The sequence below is a fragment of the Erpetoichthys calabaricus genome, chromosome 14, assembly GCF_900747795.2.
Source record: "Erpetoichthys calabaricus chromosome 14, fErpCal1.3, whole genome shotgun sequence".
NCBI lineage: Eukaryota > Metazoa > Chordata > Cladistia > Polypteriformes > Polypteridae > Erpetoichthys > Erpetoichthys calabaricus.
Genome location: NC_041407.2, coordinates 75651445 through 75677402, shown reverse-complemented (window position 1 = coordinate 75677402; position 25958 = coordinate 75651445). Strand labels below are relative to the sequence as shown.

General features: G+C 39.0%; 1 protein-coding gene across 2 annotated transcripts; it reads right to left on the bottom strand.

Annotated features, from left to right (window-relative positions):
• Positions 1–10345: 10345 nt before the first annotated feature.
• pigv (phosphatidylinositol glycan anchor biosynthesis, class V) lies at positions 10346–25180 on the bottom strand. Of its 2 annotated transcripts, XM_028818694.2 has the most exons (4): positions 25105–25180; positions 18402–18504; positions 15831–17021; positions 10346–11545 (listed from the first exon to the last, which is right to left on the bottom strand). In XM_028818694.2, exons 2-4 carry the CDS (start codon positions 18480–18482, stop codon positions 11222–11224), a joined length of 1596 nt encoding a protein of 531 aa, XP_028674527.1. In that variant the 5' UTR covers positions 18483–18504; positions 25105–25180; the 3' UTR covers positions 10346–11221. The 2 variants fall into 2 exon arrangements, with proteins under 2 accessions (XP_028674527.1, XP_051775051.1); XM_051919091.1 differs by lacking the exon at positions 15831–17021.
• Positions 25181–25958: the final 778 nt, after the last annotated feature.

Genomic DNA, 25958 nt, shown 5'->3' with positions numbered 1-25958 from the left:
TCCCTTGGCTATAGCGTTGCTGTGGGAATCCTATATTCATTGTAATAGTTACAAAAGTTTAGAACAGCTTTTACTATGTCCACTCCAGCAAGAGATGTAGGCATGCTGGAACGATGCTCCGCGACTCGAAAGATTTAGGTGTAAGGAAACATATTGCTCTTAATGGCTGCACAAAATAAAACATGGTACTTGTAAAGTCGTCACAATTTGGACATTGACTATTTTTAATCTTTTGTGTTATGCCATTTACGTTACACGGGTACACGTTCAGTTTAATCTAGGCTACGAGTGTTTCCCAATGTCCAATGCGTCTAATTTATTTTCCAGCAGCGAAACGGACACAGTGAAGAAAAAAAGTATATGTCGAGGTTAAAATCGACATTTCCACTTTATTCTCGACGTTTTTTCTCTCTCTAGTTTAACTTTGCCATGTCGTAAACTTAATTTTAAAATCAAGGTTTAATTTACTAGATTTTTTTCAAACCCCGTCATAACTATTGCAGCACATTAAATGCTTTGTATTACGTATTCCCGTCCCAGTTGTTTGTCCTACGTGCTTCTTAAACTGACTTCCTCTTGTACTGAGGAGGCGCAGGCAGCAATCGCCACACAGAATACATTCACGTTATGAAATTCCTGCTCTCTGAACATTTAGAATGCCAAGATAAATACTTTATCATTTTCTTGATGAAATGCATTAAAGCATGTGTTAAATATGGGCAAGGGGGTCATGGTGGCGTGGCGGTAGTGCTGCTCCCTCGCAGTTAGGGGTCTCCAGGTGTACCTTCAGAGTAGAGAACCTTGATGGCAGGTGTGACAAGGCTCCAAAAAGCTAGATGTATGAATGGGTATAGCACTGGTTTAACTAAAATATTGTGTAAATGTTGGGTTTGTGAGCTGGTGGTCGGAGACATGAACACAAAATTCAATGGATGTTCTTCTGAGCGGGCTTTCTTTATTGCATGCGTGCTGTCTCTATCTGAAGTACCAAACCCCGAGTTCCTATCCTTCCTTTTTCTTTGTCCATATAACCAATCACCACACGATAAACGTCTTAAACTGAAGCACGCCAAGTAAACCCACCAGCAAAACATGCAAACTCAAGGCAGGGAACACCATGGCAACCTCCACGCCACCGTGCTGCTATGTGTTTAATACATGCATTAATGCATTTCATCATGAAAATGATATCAAGTACTGTGTTTATCTTAGCATTCTAAATGTTCAGAGTAGGAATATCATGAAATTAATGTATTCTGTGTGGCGATCACTGCCTGCGCCTCCTCTCAGTGCAAGAGGAAGTCAGTTTAAGAAGCACGCAGCGATTAACATGGGTCGGGGAACACTTAACACAAAGCATTTAATGTGCTACATTACTTATGACTTTAATCTTGACATAGGCCTACACGGCGAGAATAACGTGTAAATGTCGAGAATAAAATCGACATGTCGACTTTATTCTCAACATATACTTTTTTTCCTTCACTGTGCCCGTATTTTTTTTTCTTTTCTGTGGCCCTAATACGCTTCCGTAATCATGTCTTTTGTAAGAAATGCTTAAAATTCTTCTTCGTTGTTCAGCAGTTAATAAATTACCAGAGTCGCACTTTTTATTGAACATAAAGCTACTGTGCCTTGCAGTCTGGGTGATTATTCGTGTCAAAGTTAAACGCACTCCATTTAACCTAAATGCAAGGTGGTGCGTTTCATTATAGCACTGTTTAATTGTGTCATAAATAAAAACATATCAACCAAATGACCAACTGCTTTTGACGACGTCACGCAATTTTGTGTCAGCTTAAAATGCAATACAAAAGCGAATTGCATTTTAATTCCTCTCCATGTATCACATGTTTTAGTTTGCTTAGTGCATACCCTGTGAGCATATCGCATTTCGATTGCAGACCACGCAATCAATCATGCCAAGACTGAATGTAATGAAATGACCACTTAGCGTCAAAAGACTGGGCAAGGCGCGGCAACAGTTGGGGTAATAGTCATTACAATCACGAGAAGTTGATAAGGCAAGGGGGATCAGCCATCTAATTGAACAAGTGGAATCTGGCAATATTGCCGACTAAAAGGAAAACTAATGTAAATTCCTTCCAATTATTCAAGACCAGCATCAATCATGCCAAAACTGAATGTAATCAAATGACTAGTCATCGCCAAAAGATGGGACATGAGGTGTCACACTTAGTGAGGCGTTCCACTTCTAAATGTTTCTGTGTACTACTGTTCTGGTAGGAAGCGTAAGTTTTGTCAATGTGGAGTGATCAACCAAAATGGTGAGAAGTGTTTTTTTAGGTTTCACTGAAAAGTTCACACTTATGTTAAGTTGTTACGTCAAGACTTTTAGCAATACCAAGTACTATTATCCCCAGCTATTTATATTAGCATTTTATTGAGTCTCTCTATCTATTATAAAAAAAAAAATCTTTGGGAGAGAGACGAGACATGATCTTCTCGGAAGACAATTTGAAGTTCCGCGAGAGACACTTTAACTTGCTCCTAGCCCTTAAAACAACGACAAGCAAAACACGCAGCCCACCAGCAGCAGAAAGCCAGCAGATGATCTGACCGCTTCTCCTTAGCGTGTGTTCAGCCACCCTAAACACCCCCCCCACCCCCCTTTCACAACATGAGCAGCAGTGACACAAGGTGGCAAAAGGAAAGCTGCTGTACAGGCTTTAAAATGATCGACGGGCAGCATGACAAACAGAACACGCAGCTCGCCAGCGCCAGCAGATGATCCGACGGCATCTCCTTAGCATGTTATACGTCCTGCGTTATACGTCCTGTGAGAAAGAGATGTAACCACACCCGGGGCCGGAAATAAAGGACAAGTATTGTTTTTACAAAAGTTTTAAAGTAAAAGTGTAGTACTAGGGTGTTGTACCGTGTTAGCCATTATGAATGTAGAGAAAAGCCAAGCAAAATGACACCTTTTATTGGCTAACTAGAAAGATTACAATATGCAAGCTTTCGAGGCAACTCAGGCCCCTTCTTCAGGCAAGATGTAATCAAAAGTAAAAAAATCAAAGTAAAAGTGAAAATAATGCATATGTAACAATTCCCATGAAAATAACAAACCCTTTAAATTCTGAAACTGGTAAACCAAACCCGGAGGTGGGCGAGCAAAGCGAGCAGGGGGCAGAGCCCCCTAGTTTATTAAAAGCAAATAACATTCCATTCAAGCAAGTCAAATTTTACAGAACTAAGTTCAAGTCAAATCAACCCTCACCCATGAGAAAGACAGCTAGGCCAACAGAGTAAAACTTTAATAGTAGTAAAAATAAATAAATAAATATTAAATAAGATAAAAAAGGGAAGAGAATCCGCTTCCTCAGTTTAAATGCTTATTCTAAAATGTTATTAACTAGATCCTGCCAGGTTTTAAAGTTTTGCACAGATCCTCTAAGTGAGAATTTGATTTTTTCCAATTCCAAATAATATATAACATCAGTTACCCACTGCCTTAAAAGAAGTGAGTTAGGATTCTTCAAGTTGAGCAAGATAAGTCTGTGTGCCAATAGTGAAGTAAAGGCAATTACCGTTTGCCCTTTTCCACATTGAGTCCATCTGGGAGTCCACCAAACACAGCTGTTAATGGATGAGGAGACACTGTGACACCAAGGCTGTCTGAAAGGCATTTAAAGATTTTGGTCCATAATGATGTTAATTTGGTGCAGGCCCAAAACATGTGTCCCAGTGAGGCTGAAACTTGATTGCAGCGTTCGCAGGTTGGATCTTGCCCTGGAAACATTTTGGACAATTTTAAATGAGACAGATGTGCTCGACAGATGATTTTAAGTTGAATAATTGTATGTTTTGTGCATTTGGAGCTCGAGTGAATTCTGTGCATTGCTGCCTTCCACTCCTTTTCTGAAATGTTGAGTGAGAGATCCCTTTACCACTGTACTGTGGGATCTTTGAAAGGGAGGGACTGTAAAATAGTTTTATATATATTATAGAAATGCTGTCTGAGTCCTCAAGATTGATCAATATTTTTTTTGGAATAGAAGTACAGTAGGGGGGAGGTGAAGAAAATTGGGCAAGTTTTGTTTAGCAAAGTTTCTAATTTGGAGGTAGCGTTGCTAGAAAATTAGATTTGGACTGTAATTGTTCGTAGGATGCGAAGATGTTGTCTATGTACACATTTCTAAGTCATTTAATCCCGAATGGTTTTCCAAAAATTACAATCTTTGTATGTTTGAGAGGGTGGAAAAATGGTTAGGGTTAGGGTTATTGTGCAGAAATGCCACAGATAAAAGCTTCTCTGTCTTGACGTACTTCCTACATTGGTTCCTACATTTGTTCTGAGTGAGTGAATCACAATTGGGTTGTTTGTTTATTGGTGATAACTCATATTTAATGGGGTACAAAGTAAGAAATATAAAGACGTACTGCAGAATTTTATTTCTATTGCGGACCAAGCCTGTGTATGTTCATCTATTTGTGTCAATGTCCAGGTTGTTATAGCTTGTATATTTCCCACCCAGTAAGCCATATTTAAGGGAATATTGGTGTACAGAAGCCACTGTGGATGATATACATAATCATATGCTGCAGCTCTTCAGGACAGTAGCTCTTGAACATGTTCTAATAATGTTAGTGAAGCAGTTGGGAATTCTTTTCCCGTTGTTGTTTCTATTACACTGGCCCTTGCCAGCAACCATTTGACATGGAAGACAATGAAATTGTCAGTACATTGCCAGCTTAATGAGAAGGCAAATCCCCTGCCTCATCAACTCCCGCTTCCCCATTTTAGCACTTGGAGAACACATTCATGATTGGAACATACTTTGCTCCATCGTTTGACCCAGATTGGTCATTTCATTACATTTAGTTTTTGCATGATTAATGTAATGTGTGGCCTTGAATCAAAATGCAATACACTTGGAGCAGCCGCTAAGCAAAATACAAGACATTTGCTTTGCTTTAAGTTATGACATGCAACATGAAGTACAATACAATAGCTTTTGTAATGCTTTTTAAACTGACATGAAAATGACATTGTGAAAATCAATTAATAATTAGTTGGCATGTTTTTAATTATGACACAATAAACTGTGCCAAAATTAAATGCACCAATGTAGTTAACATGTTGGATTGCATTTTATATTCGCACAAATAATTGTTCATATTGCAGATAGGGGCAAGGCCTACTGGGTAAAAGGCAGGAAACAACCCCGGACAAGATAAAAGGGCCCAGTGACGCACATAGAGACAATTTGCTATTACCAATCAATTTAACATTATTAGCCTTGGGAATATGAGAGGAAAACTCCACACACACAGGGAGAATGTGCAAACTGCATGCAACACAGCAGCAAGGCATGGGATTCAAACACAACATGCGGGATCAGTCAAGCAACACTACACACTGCACAACTCTGCCACCCAGTGCAAAAGCATGCCTGGCCAAGGTAACCATTTTTGCATTCTAACATATTCAACTAATTGTTTTCACATCTCTCTATTATATAAAAAAAATCTTGGGATGAGATGTGATCTTTTGAAGAGAGACACTTTCACATCCCACGAGACAGGCACATCACGTCATACTTACAACCTTTGTAAGCAAGTCCCGTGATACACATACAGAGCAGGTTAGAGATAATGGAAGTAGGAAAATTGGAAAGTCTCAAAAAAATGAGTGAAAACATCACATTAGCACAAACAAACGGAAAATATTACTCGGTGAAATAACGGAAAAGCGAAAAGAGAGTGTTTGAGGACAAAAGAACAGGTGCTGTACAGGCTTTTAAATGTTCAAAGCGCCACCTGAAATGCCATTCATGCGGAACGAAAGCAGCAGGAAGCTAGTTACTATTACTTGTTTCTCAATGTATCACCGTTTAAGAGAGTTGACTGCGTCGCCTTGGTGTGCATTCAGCCAGACTCTTCACAATGGCGCGTTTGGTGCTGGCGGTGGGGGAATTGGTATGCGAGCGAAGTTCAGATCACACGGCATGGCAGCAGCAGCAAGCCAGCAGCTGATAGAGCAAAGAGGAGTTCAAAAAAATGTATTTGTTCCCCACTGTATCACCGTTTAAGAGGGGTTTCAGAGGAGTGGCCACGTCTCCATGGGGTGCATTCAGCCCCCCTTTTCACAATGGCACGTAGCGCTGGCGGAGGGGAGGGAAGGGGTAGGCGAGCGAAGTTCAGATCACACGGCATGGCAGCAGCAGCAAGCCAGCAGCTGATAGAGCAAAGAGGAGTTAAAAAAAAAAAAAAAATTTGTATCCCATTGCATCACCGTTTAAGCGTGGTTTCGGAGGAGCGGCTGTGTCTCCTTGGGGTGCGTTCAGCCCCCCTTCTCCACAACGGCACGAAGCGCAGGCAGGTGGGCAAAGCCCCCTAGTTTTAAAAAAAAAACCTATTGAATTGAACTCAACCACATGGAGTAGACCTTGTATCGAGAAATTCTCTTAACTTATGTTCATCAATCTGTATTCATTGAGTTTACCTTCGCAATTGGTGCCGGCGTCTAATCAACTGTTTTTCATGGTCATTCTATAAAGACAAACGGTAAAACAAATTCTGAATGTCTGACAAATTACAGGAAAATAAACAGGCTTGAACAGAATTCTAATTGGTGAAAAAACGTAATGTATATTAAGAGCAGGTTGACAGTAGGTGCTCAGCATTAGGACCCTCAGCAGTGGTGTCATGTTTGTGGAGCTGCATTTTTAATATTACACTTTCAAAACTTGTATACTCCACTTCAAGGTTACTGGAGGGCACCACCAAACCAAAAAGCATTGGGTGCAAGGCAGGAATGAGCCCTGGTTGAGTCAATCTGGAATTAACAATTAACACACACATCATGGGAATAGAGGGGACATAAAACAAAACAGATACGGGGAGAATGTGCACATTCCACAGCCTTCTTTACCACAGCACCAAAGAGCTTCTCCCTTTCACACAGCTGCCTGAGAAGACAGTTCTGTAAACTAAAAACCCAGAGTTTAAGTCCCGCTGCTGTTATCTCAGGGGATGACTAGCTGAGAGGACTGTGTGGCCCTGAGCACATTCCTGAGTATACAAAGGGATCATAAGCCAGGATGTTATATCAGCAAGGCAGCAGCACTAAACACCCATTACTATGTTATAGTAATTTAACTAAAATGATTGAACAGGCATGTGATTGCATGCTAAAAATATATTGAATGTACTGTACTATTATACTATTTTTGTCAGGGGCCCGTGTATAGCCATATGATTTTAAGAAGAGAGGAAAAAAAAAAGGCCCAATGACTTTATAAACAGCCTGAGGTGTATGTAAAACTGCCTGATCTGAGATTCACTTAAAAAAACGGCCTATAAAGGAAATTTAGGACAGCCTGAAATGGGGGTTTCAGGCAGGACTTAGAGGTTAAATCTAAGAAGATTCAAGTGAATACAAACTTAAAAAAAGCATTTGCTGATCACCTGGCTTACAAGTGGCTGTTCAGCAGATGGAACAAGGAGGAACGCTCCATCTGTCTAAAATGAAGATATGTCAGACTCTGTGACTCTACCCCTAAAATGATTATTACTGACTTTAGCTAGCAAAACAAATTTTCATGTTAAAACCTGATTGTAATAAGTGCTTTCCACTCCTTTAGTTCACAACCCACCTATTTTAATTCAAATTAAATTGACATAATGCCTCTGTTAAAAGAAAAAAAGATGCAGGGGATATATTGAGGACCCCAGTTTCAAAACAAAGATATGTTTTAAATAAGCAACAATATGACCTCAATAAGTAGTAGTCAAGTTTATTTTTAGTTAAAGAAATCTGGAAAAACATTGCTTCTATCTAGGGGAAAGACAGCTGTGTTTATAAAGTAGTCCTCAAACTCATAGTCATATATACGGTAAAATAAGATTCTTACATGCATGTTTCCCACAGATTTGTGACAGCATTACAACAGTAATAATGAATGCAACACCATATATTAAATACAACATCAGGATATGTATGAAACATTCGTGTCCATTCATGCATTTGGCAGCGCCTGTTGAGTAGCCTTGTAACCTCTGAATTAAAATTGTCCCTGAAACTAGTGGAGCATATGATCCTGTACTGTTTGCCAAAACAGAGAAACCAGGAGCATTCAGGATAGTTGAGTGCCAACAAACCACACTAACCTGTTTTCTTTTTCTTCGGTTATAGTCTTGAATAAAAGTTCACTTGTTCTTTTATATTTGTACCTTTTGTAAAAGTGCTTATTTGATATTTGGACTTCAGTCTTCACACATTATACACTTCATGTCAAAATTTTGTTGTTGGTACTAAAACATGAAAAAAAAGTTTGTCTTTTAGGTATGTGTTCAACATTTCTTGCATTTCCCATCATCCTACACTTACATAGATCTTTGCAGACACCGAACACACATGAAATGCATGTGTTCCAAATAAAGATACATTTTTTAGCCTATACAGCTCTAGGTACTACTTCACTCCCTGATAAACAAGCCATGAGCTGGGAAATTCTTTTGCAGTTTCTGCGGTGGTGGGAGGATAGGATATCAGGCTGCTTCGGCTTATCGACACATTTACAACACCAAAGATGCTGACGGAGAGGTGTGAACGGATTTAAGGTGGGCCAGGTTTACAAGTTTTTTCGTAAGCTTTGGTAATTCTAGTGTTAACAATACCGTTTGATATATTTCTTGGAGTGTGTCCTGGACAGAAGCCAGCTGAATTACAGTAAAACCATGTAAGACTCCACCATCCTCTATAATTTATTACACTCCTGAGCTCAGCAGCTGATATACTAGAGAATGGACTCCAGTGTGCATCTATAAAAGTTGGTTGATCATAGATGAAGGAACCCATGCTTTCCTCAGACTTTTGTGGACGTAAAGGTGCTGCTGAGACGTCTAAACAATAGCACAGATGTGCTGTGGATACCATCAGGACATCAAGAATGTTAAAGCTGCTGACCCACCCCTCATCATTACCTCCAATGCAAACAGAAGTGTGGTTTGCCTCCTGTGTCAATGCCGACACGAAATGAGACGTTGCTGTTCGGGAACTACCATGACAAAAAGTAAAATCTCTTCTCTGTAAGCCGTCTCACTATCACTGGTGATCAGGCCTACAATGTTACTATGAATGTGAAGTACAACTCCACATTTTCACAAAGGTACTGTTAAACTCAGTTTAGGACTGACACTTTTGGAGGAGGGCTACAAAGGCTCAGTTCCTTAGTTATTGGAAAACACTGTAAGCTCCCTGAAAATGTGAATACATATTTTAAAAAGGTATCAAGAATAAACCTGGACGCCTCCCTGGTGAGGTGTTCTGGGCACATCTAACCGGGAGGAGGCCCCAGAGAAGACCCAGGACACACTAGAGGAGCTGTGTCTCCCGGCTGAACTGGGAACGCCTCGGGATTCTCCCGGAAGAGCTGAAAGAAGTGGCCAGGGAGAGGGAAGTCTGGGCATCTCTGCTCAAGCTGCTGCCCCCGCGACCCGATTCGGATAAGCGGAAGAGGATGGATGGATCAAGAATAAAAAGATTTTATCTAATAAAGAGTCAATTCTCATTGTAACTAACAGTTAAACCAGTGTACAAATTTTACATTTCTGAAAAATGTGTTAAGATTTCTTGTTTTATACCGATTGTTGTTTCTATTTTGGCTTTGTCAAATATCCAAACAGATTTATTTTTCCTGCTTTGCATACACTGTTAACAGGATTCACTTGAGCTCCCTGCCATACAGAGCTGGTTTAAGTAGACTTCAGATTATGTTCATGTTATGTTGTCTTCTTGTTGAGATCTCTGCATGTTAGTCTCATTAGCTTTAGTCTAACGCTTCCTTTTTAAAATGGTTTTCAACACCCGAGTTTTTTGGCTCTGGTCCCAGCCAACAATTTATTAAACACAAGCCAATTTATGCCTCTAAACCAAGGGTCCTCAATCACCGTCCTGGAGGGCCGCAGTGGCTGCAGGTTTTAGTTCCAACCCAGTTGCTTAATAAGAAGCACTTATTGCTCAGGTAACACTTCTGCTTCACTTTAGTTGTCTCACTCATTAAGATTTTGACCCCTTATTGCTTATTTTAGTTTTAATCAGCTGTTTTCTTGGTTTTTAATGGCTCCTAATTAGCAATGACATGCAAATGACAAAAGAGACCAGTATTTCTCCAGTTAGCTTGTTACCATTTATACCTGTGTGTATTTATCATGCACTATTGGGTTTAATTAAATACCTGGAAGGAAAGTAAAGAGAAAAAAATTGAAGGACTGAGAATTACTCATGCATTTTAGCCTTCAAGTCATTTGGATGATATTCTTATAAAGGGGAAGAAAATCTAGGATATGGGAATTACCTGAAAAACAATTAAAGCACTAACAAGCCATGAAATTAAATTATTGGCAAGAATTGCTTCCTAATTGAGCAACCGGGTTAGAACAAAAACCTGCAGCCACTGCGGCCCTCCAGGACTGTGATTGAGGATCCCTGCGCTAAACAATTTGGCAATTTAAATAAAGCTTGCTTATTCTACTCAGTAGTTGGGTCAATTAGAGATGTTAATAAAGCCTGTCCTACCTTGGGATATCTTTATCTAAGACACAGCTGAGTCTTTTCAAAAGGGCCGGCTTCTTCTTGTTTGTTCTTTGCGATTTTTCTGTTGTTTTGTTCTTGGCACTACTGTGATGTTACTGTTAATGATGAAATATAAAATCAGCTGGGTTTTGTGGGGTGGACCACAGAAACGGACAGCTTCACAAAATATAGATTACAGGGTTAAAGAAATATATAGTTATCTTTAATAATTATATAGAAATATCAAAAATCATATCTTACAAAATTAGATGTTTGTTCAGTGTCATGATTAAATCAGTTTTATACAGAAAATCATAAGACACACAATGTAAGTTTTAGCAGCTTCATAACAGATGCTTGGGGATGTAGAAAGGAACAAAAAGTGGCACAAACCAGGGTTTGGAAATTAATACATCATACATTTAATAAATGGGAATGATCTTTATAAAGCCACTCACATTTTCTGACCTTTCCTCGCTTGTTAACTTTTTTTTTAGCCAAAATAGTCAACAAAAAGCACCATTTCCCAGAGAAGCAAGGATAAAGTCAATGGCCATTGCACTAGCAAACTGAAGTATTTGATCTTATTAGCTCTAGATGGATTTCTAAGTACATGAGAAAGCCTTCTACAAAGGTTGATGTGTACTTCTTAAGTATACAGGAGAATTCCACACATTATGTCCATGGAAGAAAATTGCAGTGCAGAAGAAGTCCCAAGACCCAGTAGGACACAAAGTAACCAAGGATGCACTTTGTAACCAAATTGGTTTGCTTCCAGTTAACCAATAGTTCTGTGAGTGGATTTCTGGGGACGACTTTCCAAAGTAAAGGGCAGATTTTAAAGGAACCTGGTCTCTTATCATGTGTCTGCTGTTTCACTGATAAAGGTGTTTGCTTCTCCTTACTTTCCAAATTAAGCAAAGGCTCATTATCCCAAAGAAGCTGAGTACAATACCAGTACAAGATTGGGGATGAAGAGGCCAGAAACCGTGTTGTTACCTGAAGAAAAAAAACAAACAAAAAAATCAACATTAATGGCAATATTGTGCATAAAGTAGAAAACATCCCTGGACAGAGTGCCAGTCCTATCCAAGGGCCCACTCATACACACAATGCCGTGAAGAAGTATTTGCCCCTTCTTAGTTTCCTCTGTTTTTGCAAATTTGTAACACAATTTCAGATCTCCAAACAAAATTTATTATGACACAAAAGACAACCTGAGTAAATACAACACCTAATTTTTAAGTGATCATTTGATATATTGATGGAAAAAGTTCAAGAACACCTTTAGTAGCAACAACAACAATCAACCACTTCCAGAACATTAGTCTGTCATCACCATGGAGAAATCTTGGCCCAGTCTTTACTACAGAATTTTTTAATTTAGCCACATTTAATAGTTTTCAACTATACAAGCTGTCCATTTAAGGTCCCACCACAATATCTCAAAGGGGTTCAATTTTTTTCCAGCCATTCAGAGGTGGCTTTGCTGTTGTCCTGCTGCATAACCTAATTGTGCTTAAGCTTCAGATCATAAACTGATGACCAGACATTCTCTTTCAGTACTTTCTTGTAGACTACTAAATTCATGCTTCCCCCAATTTTAGCAAGTGCTCAGTACTGAAGCAGCAAAGCATCCCTTCACCACACTACCACCACTATTTTTTATTGTGGGCATGATGCTGTTATCATGGAAACCTATGTGTAACTCATCAGCACACAGAATGCTATTGAAAAGTTTGAAGGTAATCAAGGTGTTTTTGGCAAATGTTACAGGAGTCGTTATGTTTCTCTAGTTTAGCAGTGGTTTTTGCTGTCCAGTTCTCTCTCACATGGATACCATTTTTGCCCAGTCTTCTTCTAAAGGCGGAATCATGAACGATGACATTAACTGAGCTGAGAGAGGCCTGCAGTTCCTTAGATGTTTATATGGGTTCTTCTGTGGCTTCCCAGATGACTTTTCTGCACGCTCTAGGAATAATTTTGCTAGGCCAACCACTTGCAGCATATTTAGCATGCTTCCAAGTTTTCTGGATTTGCAAACGATGGCTCTCATGGTGATTCGATGGAGTCCCATGGTTTTATGTGATTGATTTGTAACCACTTCCCAACTGATGCATTTCAGTAACTTTTTTTTTGAGATCTCCAGGAATTTCTTTTGATCGAGGAATGGTGTTTTGTTTGTTGAGACCTTTTAACAAATTTCACATGCTGGAAATGTTCTATTTAAGTGATGCTTAAATTCAGTACGGCTGGTTCTTTGGTCGATTGCATACTAAGGGGGAAATTATTTTTTCTCATGGTTGATATAGGTGTTGAACTTCTTTTCCTTAAATAAATAAAATTATCTTTTAAAAACTATGTATTGTGCTTACTCAGGCTGTTTTTTTGTATTATACTAAATTTGGTTAGAGATTAGAAACAATGGTTATGAATAAGCAAAAACAGAGGGAATCAGGAAGAGGTCAAATAGTTTTTTTTTCACAGCACTGTACACCCACCTCTTACTCTGGGACAGTTCTGAAATGATTATTAGCCCTGACCAGTTTATCATTACGAAGAATGTGGAAACTACTTACAGACAACAACCTGGTGCAGCATTCAAACCCAGGATTCTACACTGTGAAGCAGAACAGTTAACACTACGTGCTACCATGCTGCCTCATCATTTTTAACCATGATCGGACTAAATTTCTGAATAATACAGTTAGCTAAACAAAAAATTTAAACCAACTAAGAGCTCTGCCCATACTTGCTTTGTCAAACCATTAGTGTGGATTCTACCAAATTTACCATACCCTTGGGCATTTCACAGAAACTAGTATACACTTAATCTTCATCTGAGAAGACACATGACAGGATTAATCAGAATTTTAAAAGTGGCACTGAATGAACAAATGAATATTACTCTCAAAACAAAAGCAAACTCAGACAAGTAATTTACATCATCAGACTCAATAAATATCATTGAGAATCCTGACAGTGGCTAGCTACAGTGGGGCAAAAAAGTATTAGTCAGCCACCAATTGTGCAAGTTCTCCCACTTAAAAAGATGAGAGAGGCCTGTAATTTTCATCATAGGTATAACTCAAAATTATATGAAATTATATGAAAAGAGCAATAACAAGATACATTTATTCTATTGGTTGTGTGTTCGTTAGTAAGTGTGCAGATCCACTAGTTAAAACATTTATATGTGGAGTCCTCATCGCCTTATTTTTTAAATTAATGATAAGGGTCAAATTGTGTTCAGAGGTCAACTATGAGAGACAAAATGAGAAAAAAAAAATCCAGAAAATCACATTGTCTGATTTTAAAGAATTTATTTGCAAATTATGGTGGAAAATAAGTATTTGGTCATCTACAAACAAGCAAGATTTCTGGGACTCACAGACCTGTAACTTCTTCTGTAAGAGGCTCCTCTGTCCTCCACTCGTTACCTGTATTAATGGCACCTGTTTGAACACGTTATCAATATAAAAGACACCTGTCCACAACCTCAAACAGTCACACTCCAAACTCCACTATGGCCAAGACCAAAGAGCTGTCAAAGGACACCAGAAACAAAATTGTAGACCTGCACCAGGCTGGGAAGACTGAATCTGCAATAGGTAAGCAGCTTGGTGTGAAGAAATCAACTGTGGGAGCAATTATTAGAAAATGGAAGACATACAAGACCACTGATAATCTCCCTCGATCTGGGGCTCCATGCAAGATCTCACCCCGTGGGGTCAAAATGATCACAAGAACGGTGAGCAAAAATCCCAGAACCACACGGGGGGACCTAGTGAATGACCTGCAGAGAGCTGGGACCAAAGTAACAAAGGCTACTATCAGTAACACACTACACCACCAGGGACTCAAATCCTGCAGTGCCAGACGTGTCCCCCTGCTTAAGCCAGTACATGTGCAGGCCCGTCTGAAGTTTGCTAGAGAGCATTTGGATGATCCAGAAGAGGATTGGGAGAATGTCATATGGTCAGATAAAACCAAAATAGAACTTTTTGGTAAAAACTCTACTCGTCGTGTTTGGAGGAGAAAGAATGCTGAGTTGCATCCAAAGAACACCATACCTACTGTAAAGCAGGGGGGTGGAAACATCATGCTTTGGGGCTGTTTTTCTGCAAAGGGACCAGGACGACTGATCCGTGTAAAGAAAAGAATGAATGGGGCCATGTATCGTCAGATTTTGAGTGAAAACCTCCTTCCATCAGCAAGGGCATTGAAGATGAAACGTGGCTGGGTCTTTCAGCATGACAATGATCCCAAACACACTGCCCGGGTAACGAAGGAGTGGCTTCGTAAGAAGCATTTCCAGGTTCTGGAGTGGCCTAGGCAGTCTCCAGATCTCAACCCCATAGAAAATCTTTGGAGGGAGTTGAAAGTCCGTGTTGCCCAGCGACAGCCCCAAAACATCACTGCTCTAGAGGAGATCTGCATGGAGGAATGGGCCAAAATACCAGCAACAGTGTGTGAAAACCTTGTGAAGACTTACAGAAAACGTTTGACCTCTGTCATTGCCAACAAAGGGTATATAACAAAGTATTGAGATGAACTTTTGTTATTGACCAAATACTTTTTTTCCACCATAATTTGCAAATAAATTATTCAAAAATCAGACAATGTGATTTTCCGGATTTTTTTTTCTCATTTTGACTCTCATAGTTGAGGTATACCTATGATGAAAATTACAGGCCTCTCTCATCTTTTTAAGTGGGAGAACTTGCACAATTGGTGGCTGACTAAATACTTTTTTGCCCCACTGTATGCAACCGAAAAAAAAAATGCATGGAATCAATGTTACAAAACTAGCAAGAAAATGTAAGTGATGCTAAAATTTGGCATTAGGTAATTGAACAGAACCCATTCTGGGTAACAACTGAGGAATTTGAAGATTTTACAAGTGAGAGAGAGCACATGTCTCTCGTGTACAGTATGTTACAATAAAAGGGAAATCTATTTTAACTGCATGCTTCTTTAGGCTCATGCCAGAACGGGAAGTATATATACACCAGGCTTTATCTGTAGAGATTCTGTAAGTCTCCTGCGGGCTGTACTCATTTTGGATGACTTCACAAGTCATCAATCAAAGAACCTATCAAATGGGGGTGACCAAGATCCTTATTAACAAAGTAGCTGGCAGGGTATTCAAGACTGGCAGCAGCAGAGCCTCTATTCTAACATTAAAAAAACCAAAAAAAACAAAACTCAGGTCTGCTCAGTTCTCTCAGAAATGTATACACTTAAATAAAAAAAAATAACTCCAGGCCGGACTAGTATATACCTGTACATGCATGCAAAAGATCCCAAACATTAGTAAGAGTGTTCCATGAACTAGGTAAACAAAAACACGGGCAGAAAAAAATCCCTGGGCTAGCTTGTTGGCTTTGATTTTTCCATCGTTATGTGTGTTGTCAATCATTTCATCTCTTCTTACAAGTCCTAACTGCAAACAAAACGAAGGTTTTGTCCTGAAATAACGCCAGGCAGCTTGAGTACCCAGAACTATAATGGGCAGACCCAGCAGAAAGTTCGGCACCTGCCTGAGTTTGTAATATCTCAGAAAGCCCACATTCCAATAAACATCTTGTATGTAGGAATACAGCAGAGGCCAATGGTAAAAACACCAAGCTGGAAGCTCTTGGGATACATCTGGAAGCCGATACCCTTTTCGGTTTGACAGTTTAATCAATGCAAGAGGCAAATCTTCAATTCTTCTTGTGGGATTACAGAATACTTTGTATCCATAATACTGAAAAAGGCCAAAGGGTAAAAGAATGACTGCAGTTCCCACCAGCACCAGCAAAAGAAACCAAGCTGAAATCCCCACACAGGGTAAAAGCTTTGATGTGTTTTTATTTCTTCTGGTTACTCCTAGATGTTGAATACAATTCTGTAGCTGACTATAGCCCAAAAAACCTGCATTGACAATACCATTTGATCGAGTAGCTGTTGCCAGGGCAAACAGAACGCAGCTCAGGGTGATCTTCTTTTTTTCTAGCTGCAACATGGCCGCAAATGAGAGAAAGGCAAAGAGGCTCTCCGAATAGGCAACCACCATAAAGACATTAGCTGGTGTAATGCTGTACAGAAGACTTGAGTAATATGCCAGTAGCCGATCTTGAAGGACTAGCCTACTGAGCTTGAATAAGGTGACAGTATTTAAAACAAAAAGAACAGAGTTTATGACAACAGTAGACAGAAGTAAGCAGCTTCGAAAATTAAGCCATCCTCCTAGAGGCCAGTACAGACTGCTTGCTACAGCTCTCAGACTCAGAGGAAGCAGTGGAAAGAAGGCGAAGTTATGTTCAAATACATAACCATGCTCTGCAATGAAGAGGAAGTGTTCAGAGTCCCATCGTGACAGACCCCCAAAAAGTGCTTCCACCACAGTGTCAAATTTGCTGTGTTTAGACAAGCGGGGAGGTTGGAAGGCATCAGGTTCATGATCTGGTATTAGAAGGTTACACACAGCCTGTAAAACAAACACACTTGGTCACATATTGAAATGATTTTCCAAGATCCCACTAATAAAGAAAATGTTTCAAATTGTAAATATGTCAATGTTTTGTTAAGAAATTTCACAGTTTTCTAGGCTTAACCTCAAAAAGAGTGGCAGATCCTTATATTTTGGAGGTGTATATAGCAACGTATTAAAAAGTAGGGAGGAGGAGATTCTCCTGTCTGCAAATAAAATGATGAGAATTCTGACCTTTTTCAACTAAATGATGCATATTCACTATGACAAGGAAAAATATATGCTCTGTAATAGTTCTTTGCATGAACTGTTTCATTCTTTTTAGTAGCGCAATAATGCTTAAACATTAAAATTCATTAAAGTCTGCTTTCCTACCAGCATATTTGCTCTATTTTAACAACCAGGAGCTAAGACCCAAATTCCTCTCTCAGGCTGGTCAATTAAGTGTGAGGGAAAGGAACAGTGACAGTACCTGGATGAAGTCTGAAGGAACTACTGACTGAAGGTAGTGGACCATAGTTTGGGGTGCAAGTGCATTGTAACTTTGAACTGTATCTACCCAAACGTTGGTTAAGTGTTAAGAATAGGCAAACTAAAATAGTGACAAAGAATTGAACATTATACATCGTGGGTCCACTTTACAAAGAATCTGTGTATTTGATAAAAGAGATTTATGTTTTAAGGAGAGAGGCCTCCAAAAGCCCTTCCACAATAAAACATTTTTCAGCAGTTATGAACTTGGCCAAATGCTTATTCTTGAATATTATCTTACTAGTGTCACTGCCATTAACTACCCACCACATTTCCAGGGTGTTGTGAAATTAAACATTTTTGCATTACATTACATTTTTAAATGTGTAATTATCAGATCAATATATGTTTTTTACATAAGCAAAAAGAACAAACAAAAGAATGTACAAAGACATAATGGCCGGGAGGCGGACTGAACTGATGTTTTTGGAGATGAGGCTGTAACTGTAACAACTGTGCCCAATCACATTTTTGGGAATGAGCTTAGCATTTAACCCGGTTACTGTGAAGATTCCCAGATTAAAGATAATATAGCTATTCAACTATTGAATAAATAAGTGGCACAGTGGTTAGTGCTGCTGCCTCACAGATCTCACCCTTGGTTGCCATACTGGAATCTGCATTCTCTAATCGGGTCTATGGTGATGTTTTCTCCCGTGTGTGTGTGTATTAGGCAACTCTAAATTGGCTCATTGTGAATGTGAAAGTGGATTTGTGCAAGTGTACCCTGTGATGGACTTGCATTCTGTCCTGGGTTAACTGCTTCTTTGTGCTATGTGCTTTTGCTCCCTTCAACCTTGAATCAGTATGAGGGGTTATTGGGATACATAAAAATATAAGTCAAACCTGTAGCACCAATGACACAATCCGAGAAAAAACTGCAAATATAACCACTTTACTGGTGTCTGTTCTCGTCTCAGTCGTCATCCCCTTCTGGAAGTATACTGGTCTACAAAATCAAAGTAAAAATAGGAAAAAAAAGTAAAACTCTTATCATTTGTGCATCAGCTTTACATAAAGAATGCTAATGTGATCACAAAGGCACCTTCCATCACCACTCTACCGTAGTTCAAACATTCTGGGTCATATATGCAGTAGTCTTAGAAATGTGGTTTATGCTTTTATTTCCTTTCATTTCTTAAGAAAGGTAACTTGTTTAATATTTAAAGTGACACAATAGCTTAAAACCTCTACAAATCTTACTACCTCATTCAATTAAATTTCTGATGTTAAGACTTAGATGCCACTGTGGCATCAATTATGCCATAGTCACTAAATCATCACAGTTTTATACTTGCCTGTCATTGTTCATCATAAAGTTTCATTTCAGAATACAAAAGAACGGGGAAAAGTAATAAATGGGAATAAAACACGCAAGACATTACTGAATTCTTTATAAAGTAAAAGACAATACCAAAAAGTTTTGTTTTTGAAAAATGAAAGCAATGAACAACTCAAATAGTAAAAATGTGTGAAAGAATTTGCATACAGAGTTGATTCATTTCATAATTCCCTTCAGCAGACTGGTTTCTTGCTAGGGCAAGAGATACACATTTGCCCAAAAACGCTGGGGTAGACTATGCTTTTCAAAAGGGGATTAACTGGCTACATAAAAAGGTCGTTAGATTGTATTGCTGCAATGAAACTGTTTTGTTCACAATATGCCACTAGGTGGCAGTGCTCCCCACAGAAAGTACTTTATGTCAACTTCAACTGCTGATAGATAGATAGATAGATAGATAGATAGATAGATAGATAGATAGATAGATAGATAGATAGATAGATAGATAGATACTCTATTAATCCCCAAGGGGACTACAGGCCTTGAGGACCTCTGTTACAGTAAAAGTGAGATCAAATTTTAAGTTAGAAAAGATTTGAAAAATTGTATTCCATGTAAAATTGTGCCCCATATGTATTATTTGTTCCATGCACTGTGTTTCTATTATGTTTGGTGTATTGAATCTAAGCAACAACTTTTTGACATTTGTGTTACAAAAGCTTACAAAAATACACAAGGCCATCCAAGCTACATCACACTGGAGAAGCTGAATATGTACGATTCCTACTGATAAATACTGTTGTCAGCTCTGTCCTGAGATTTTTCAAGACAGACAGACAGACATATTGAGGCAAGGCAGCTCTACTTACTAATCACGGCCAAGAGTAGTGATGTGTTGTGTGTTGATTAGCAACAGTGCAGTGCAAATTTCACTGTACTCTGTATGTGATAATAATGACCATATAAACCTATTGATGAGATTTAGAGGTGGTGTTCGAGAATGGGCGAGTACTCCAGTGCTGCAAGTAAAACTCAGAATAGAGGATACTGATAAACTCCAACAGCAGTTTCTATACAAGTATAAGGTGATAATATAAAGCTCTCTCGGCCTACCAGAATTTTTATGTGCACACTGGATTGTGTTTAATGTCTCAGACGTTTGCTATGCTTTCTTTTCATAATTTTAGTATTATATGAAGAAAGGTTATAGTTGCCTTTCAAAACACCTATGTATAATTATAGTCTTAACTGGCTATAGGTCCTAGAAGCCTGGTCCTAAGCTAGATTTATTTCATTTTCCTGTAATCTTTTTACAGAAGTGTTGCTACAGTGATAAAGGTCTAACTTGCTGGAGATGTTTCTGGTATCAAGTCATGCTGCTCACACAAAGGAAGACAAGACAGAACCCCAAACTTAAAATAATTATGTACCTTATTATTAGGGCTGGAGGCATCTGACATGCTCAATATTTGATCAAGGGTGTTAATATGAATTTGGGAAAAAAAAATCAGAACTCAGCAGCTATATGTAATTACTGAATATTTGGAAAACAAATGAGAAAGAATAGAATGTTGGGAATAATTCTTTTAAAATTCAAGTTCATCTAGCATGACCTACTCAATTCCAGTATTTACTGTCAGGAAGCTAATGACACCCATGTCGGGCACAATACAAAAGACAGCAAGGTTTTAACGTTCTGCACATAATAGTTCAGAGATCAATTTACTTGAAGTTGCATATTAATATTATTCTGAGTCATAATCTGTTCAGTACCTTACAATGACATATTCACTTGTGATGCTTATAGCTTTGTACAACTAAACAAATTTCTCTCAACTTATTTCAACATCAGGTGAGCAGGAAAATAGTGAAGACAGACTCCATGGGTAAAAAGAGTTTCACATGTCTGAATTGCAGACTCGGACATTCTGAAACACAAGGAGGCAGAAGAAATTGAACATTAAGCAGAAAATCAAAGCAGCCTGGAAATCACAAATTCTTTATTACAGCTTCACAATGCAACAAAGCATTTGATTCCTAATGCATCCATTTAATCCAATCAGTGCAGCACAGGAAGATGAAACATATTGCAGTGGCACTAGGTACAAAGCAGAAACCAACACAGGACATCAGGGCACACCCAATTTAATTTTGCATATGCCTTTGGAGTGCAGAACAAAAGCAAACAAGTAGAAAACGTACACTCAGAACAGGCTTGAAATTTAATGCTGCATCCCAGAGCTACATGGTAAGATGTAATCCTGAATATCTTTCCTGAAGAAGGGGCCTGAGTTGCCTCGAAAGCTTGCATATCGTAATCTTTTTAGTTAGCCAATAAAAGGTGTCATTTTGCTCGACTTTTCACTAATATCTTCAATGCAAAATCAAATAGGCACACACTGTGGCATAGATATATGAATGGTGTCAGTCAGCTCCCACCGTTTCTTCAAAACTGCTTACAGTAGGATTTTCTTGTGTACACTGTGTCTGGATTGTCATGGTACAGCATCCAGCAGTATATCGGCCATCATAATCTCATTCCAGAAACTTTGGTAGCAACACACCATTAACTAAATGTCCTGGTGAAAACGTTCTCTTTGCTCGTCACTCACCATACCAAGATTTTCTGGAACAAACCCTAGATGCGAGTGCAAGAAGTGTATTTTCAATGGCATGCGATAGTCCAGTTTCTGGTATGAATGAAGCAGATTCTGAACTCCTTCCTTGTATGTAGGAGACTTACATCTACCCAGAAAGTTTTCACAGAGCCACTTGAATGCCTCCCAAGCTTCTAGCTTGACTGCTGACAGAGATTATTTAAAACCATCACCCTGCAAAACGGACGATCTGTGGACCTATAAATATCCCATCCTTCATTTTTGCAGTGCTTACGTTTGGAAACTTCTCAATAAGGTACTTCTTCAAGCCTATCTTGATATGGAGAGGTAGCAGAAATATTTTATACGAATCAACCGGCAGAAACTTGACAATGCCCTTTCCTGGCTCATAGGTATATCAAGTGTGTCTGGCAATGTTCCACAGTAGATTAGCTATTCCACAGGCACAGGAAACAGTAGTATTTGGTTATTCCTCCTTGCATTCCCATCAACATGGCAATGATGTTTAGATCACCACAGATGTTCCACTGGTGTGTTTTATACCAGAGTAGTTCACGCAGTTACCTTCATGTTGTCATAGGAGTCCTTTAGATGAACAGAATGGGCAATCGATATACTTGGTTTGGCATTGCTATTATGAAGTAGGACTGCCAGGAATCAATGAAGAGACACCATTCAGATGGAACATACTCTTGTGATAAACTGTTTAAGAGTCCATCGATGTCATGACAATAGCACAGTCAGCCACCAACAGTGAAGAACGTTGCCAAGATATGACTTCATTTCCTGTAGCGAGTTACAGTAACACCTTTGCAAGCAAATGCTTCTGTTTAAGCCTTGAAGCAAGAAGTTCTGCTGTCTCTTTGGACAGATTTAGATCACGAATGAGATCATTCAGCTCTGCTTGTGTAAAAGTCTCTGGTTCTGAATCTTCATCTTCCACACAATCAGTATCGGATGATTCTGGATTGAAACCAGCTGCATCTTCACCGTACTCCTCTTCACCTTCTACAGAAGCAAGTCCATCATGTGGCAGTACAGGAACAGGCAATGAATCATCATGAGGAACAGGCCTGATTGCAGAATCCAGGTTGGGATATACAATTTTGTGCTTAGTTTTAGCCGAGAATCCACTTGTGTTCACGCGGCAAAAGTAGCAATCATTGAGATGGTCTCACGGTTCCCTCCAAACCATAGGGATTGCATATTGCATTGCTGCCTTTATTTAGCCAGTCCATTGGAACAACTGGTACAGATGATGTGTGTAGTCCAAGATTTATCCTGGTCACCAAGTGGACAGCCAAAGTACAATTTGAATACCTTCTTAAGATCTGCAGTAATTGGGCAACATTGTGCTTTCGTTGTGAACAAACCATACACATAATAGAAACTGTCTGGATGATTAGTACAATTCCTAGGCATGATAACAACTGGTGGAGTGGTGGCTCTGAGAATAGGGATCTACACTGGCAATCGGAAGGTTGCCAGTTCGAATCCTGTAAATGCCAAAAGGGACTCTGCTCTGTTGGGCCCTTGAGCAAGGCCCTTAACCTGCAATTGCTCCGTCCTGGGTATGACGTTAATCTGCAACCAACCCTGCAGGGAAAAATTTGGGGCACTCCAGCAACCATAAAAAACCTCACACTGTTCCACTCCATCTGAACTAGTGTGGTGCTGAGGTATACAATACAATACAATACAGTTTATTTTGGTATAGCCCAAAATCACACAGGAAGTGCTGCAATGGGCTTTAACAGGCCCTGCCTCTTGACAGCCCCCCAGCCTTGACTCTCTAAGAAGACAAGGAAAAACTCCCAAAAAAAAAAACCTAGTAGGGAAAAATGGAAGAAACCTTGGGAAAGGCAGTTCAAAGAGAGACCCCTTTCCAGGTAGATTGGGCGTGCAGTGGGTGTCAAAAGAAGGGGGTCAATACAATACAATACAGTACAGTACACAGAACAATTTCTCAATATAGTAAGAAATAAAAAATATATAAATTTTAGAAGTACAGAGTAGAATTTAACAGTAGATGATATATCCCATAATAAGATTTGTATTTGTATAGAGTCCTGGAGACCTCATCCTTCAAGCTGCCTCCCCCATTTGGCCATTCCACAGCTGAAACAGTGCTGGGCCAGCCAATCCGATGAAAGGACCCCTCTCTCCCACGATTCCTGCGATCCTCCATCTGGGATGACAGGTATCACCCTTGCATGGTTGCACTCGGCTCCTAATCTGGATCCTGAGTTGGTTTGTCATGCAGTGTATCAGTGTACTGTATCAGTTTGTGCTCCTAACCTATATTATATATATATATATATATATATATATATATATATATATATATATATATATATATAAACACAACTGAAATCAATTGCAGTTAATTATAACAATTATAACAAATACCATGTAATATATATTTAGCTTCATCACAAAAACTGGACGAGCTAGACTAAAACTAAAAAAACTTGAAATCCGCATGAAAAACACTACAAAACCCACATAACATTATCTCCGATGAATATGACCTGTTGAGTTTGCATGCAGTTTTCAATGAAAGAAGAATAAATGTCAGATTACACTGGAAATTGAGTTTGAGCCTAGTGCTTTATACACTGCCACCAATACCCTATACAGTACATACAATTATACTGATCAAGAGCAATTCAATATGCTACATTATATGTATCACATAGCTGGCAAGACTGAATGGTAAATCTCACCATAGAAATTAAATTCAAACAAATATATATGTTTAACACACTTGCCTTGCACACTTGTGTTACACAAAGCAGACAAAACTAAAGGTATTAAACACAACTTTTTTCACCAACATTTTCTTAACAGTCATGACTTAACCTGCAAAACTGAACATTACCTTGGAATATCGTCATCTTGAGAAAAAAACCTATGAGAAGGGACCCAGTACTTCCATCCATTTTCTAAACCCACTTTACACTGAGCAGTGTTGCTGAGAAGCTTGAGCCTATCCCAGCAAGCATCGGGTGCAGGACCAATCCCAGGATGGGGCACTGGTCCATCGCCGGGTGAATATACAGACAAAGCAGTTTTAGCATCACCAGGGAGAACATGCACGTTCTACGCAGGGAGGACCCTTGCATCATTCATCGTCGATACGTTAGAGGTTCTACCGTCCTGTAAATGGGAGCTTACGGCATAATCTTAGTTTTAATATACTTCGTCATTTCCTTTGATTAGTGTTCCAGTTGAAAGACACTTCACCACGGTAAACTTTAAGACTCCGCTCTTTTGCATTGATCTTGACTGAAACTACCTATTTCAGGGTCATGCGTGCCGGAGAAAGTTTCGTATGTAACACCAAGAGGATTATACTCTGGATGATGTTCATTTTTACTTAGAAGCGTCACTGCATCCAGAGTGCGAAAAAAGTTTTACATGTAATGTAATAGCTATCGGGAGATTATCATTAGGGGAAAATGGTGTCTCTGAAAGTATAGGGGGTCAAATTTTTGACTTTTATGTAAAGACGCAAAATATAACTTGACCATACACAATATTGTATTAGGACATGCATGTGACGGACCAACTGTAGATCACGAGGAATTAACACATATAGAAACAAAATATGTTTAAACTCCTACTTGATACTGGATGAAATTCTTACCTGCCAAAGCCCGCTAAGAATCCACTTGCATTCTTCCGGCTTAAAACACACCCCTTCAAAATTACGTCATTTCAGTTAAACGGCAAGTGGCGTTGGACAAAAGACATCAACAGGAAGCACCTTGCGCACGGTGGGCGTTTCACTTCCTGAGGGCTGCAGGTTAGTATTGTAGCGTAACCGCAGGCTAATTGTCGGGTCTTACTGATCTCTTTGTTCAATCTAGCTTCTTGTTTTACAGTTTCAGTGCGGAGTCGGACTTATTTTTTGCTTTGTTTTTTTATATATCAAACTTAAATTTTCTCTTAATAAAAAATGTATTAAGTTATAACAGCCAGAATAGTTATATTGGAACACTATGTCTGAATCATTAAGGATCAGTTAAATGTAGTCAATCAATCTACTTCTGAGAAGTTTTAATGCGGTTTATTTATTCACACATTTTAGTCACTCAAGATATGACACGCCAGAGCTGCCATATTTAGGGAAGAGACAAACGATGGATTTGTTGCGAGTCCGTGGCGTGACATACTGATTTAGCCACACCAAACCAATTCGACTCATAAAAATTGTTTTAATTAGTAGTTATCTTTATTTGCAGTCATGAAAAAATGTTACATGGAGAAAAATGTTTTTAATTTTTGAATTCAGCATCTAAAAATATCATAAAAAACACTTGAAATGATCAAAACAAAATTTTCAATATAAATGTGGTACGGTATTCAAGGACACGTGAACATAGAAATTATATGAAAAGAGCAATAACAAGATACATTTATTCTATTGGTTGTGTGTTCGTTAGTAAGTGTGCAGATCCACTAGTTAAAACATTTATATGTGGAGTCCTCATCGCCTTA

Bases quoted from the DNA above. Each gene is read 5' to 3' on its own strand.
- pigv (XM_028818694.2), bottom strand. From the start codon at position 18,482: ATGACGACTGAGACGAGAACAGACACCAGTAAAGTGGTTATATTTGCA. The intron at 17,022-18,401 runs GTTTGACTTATA...TTTGTTTTACAG, and splicing joins TTGTGTCATTGGTGCTACAG to GCTGTGTGTAACCTTCTAAT. The intron at 11,546-15,830 runs GTATATACTAGT...TTTTTTCTTCAG, and splicing joins TCTTTTGCATGCATGTACAG to GTAACAACACGGTTTCTGGC.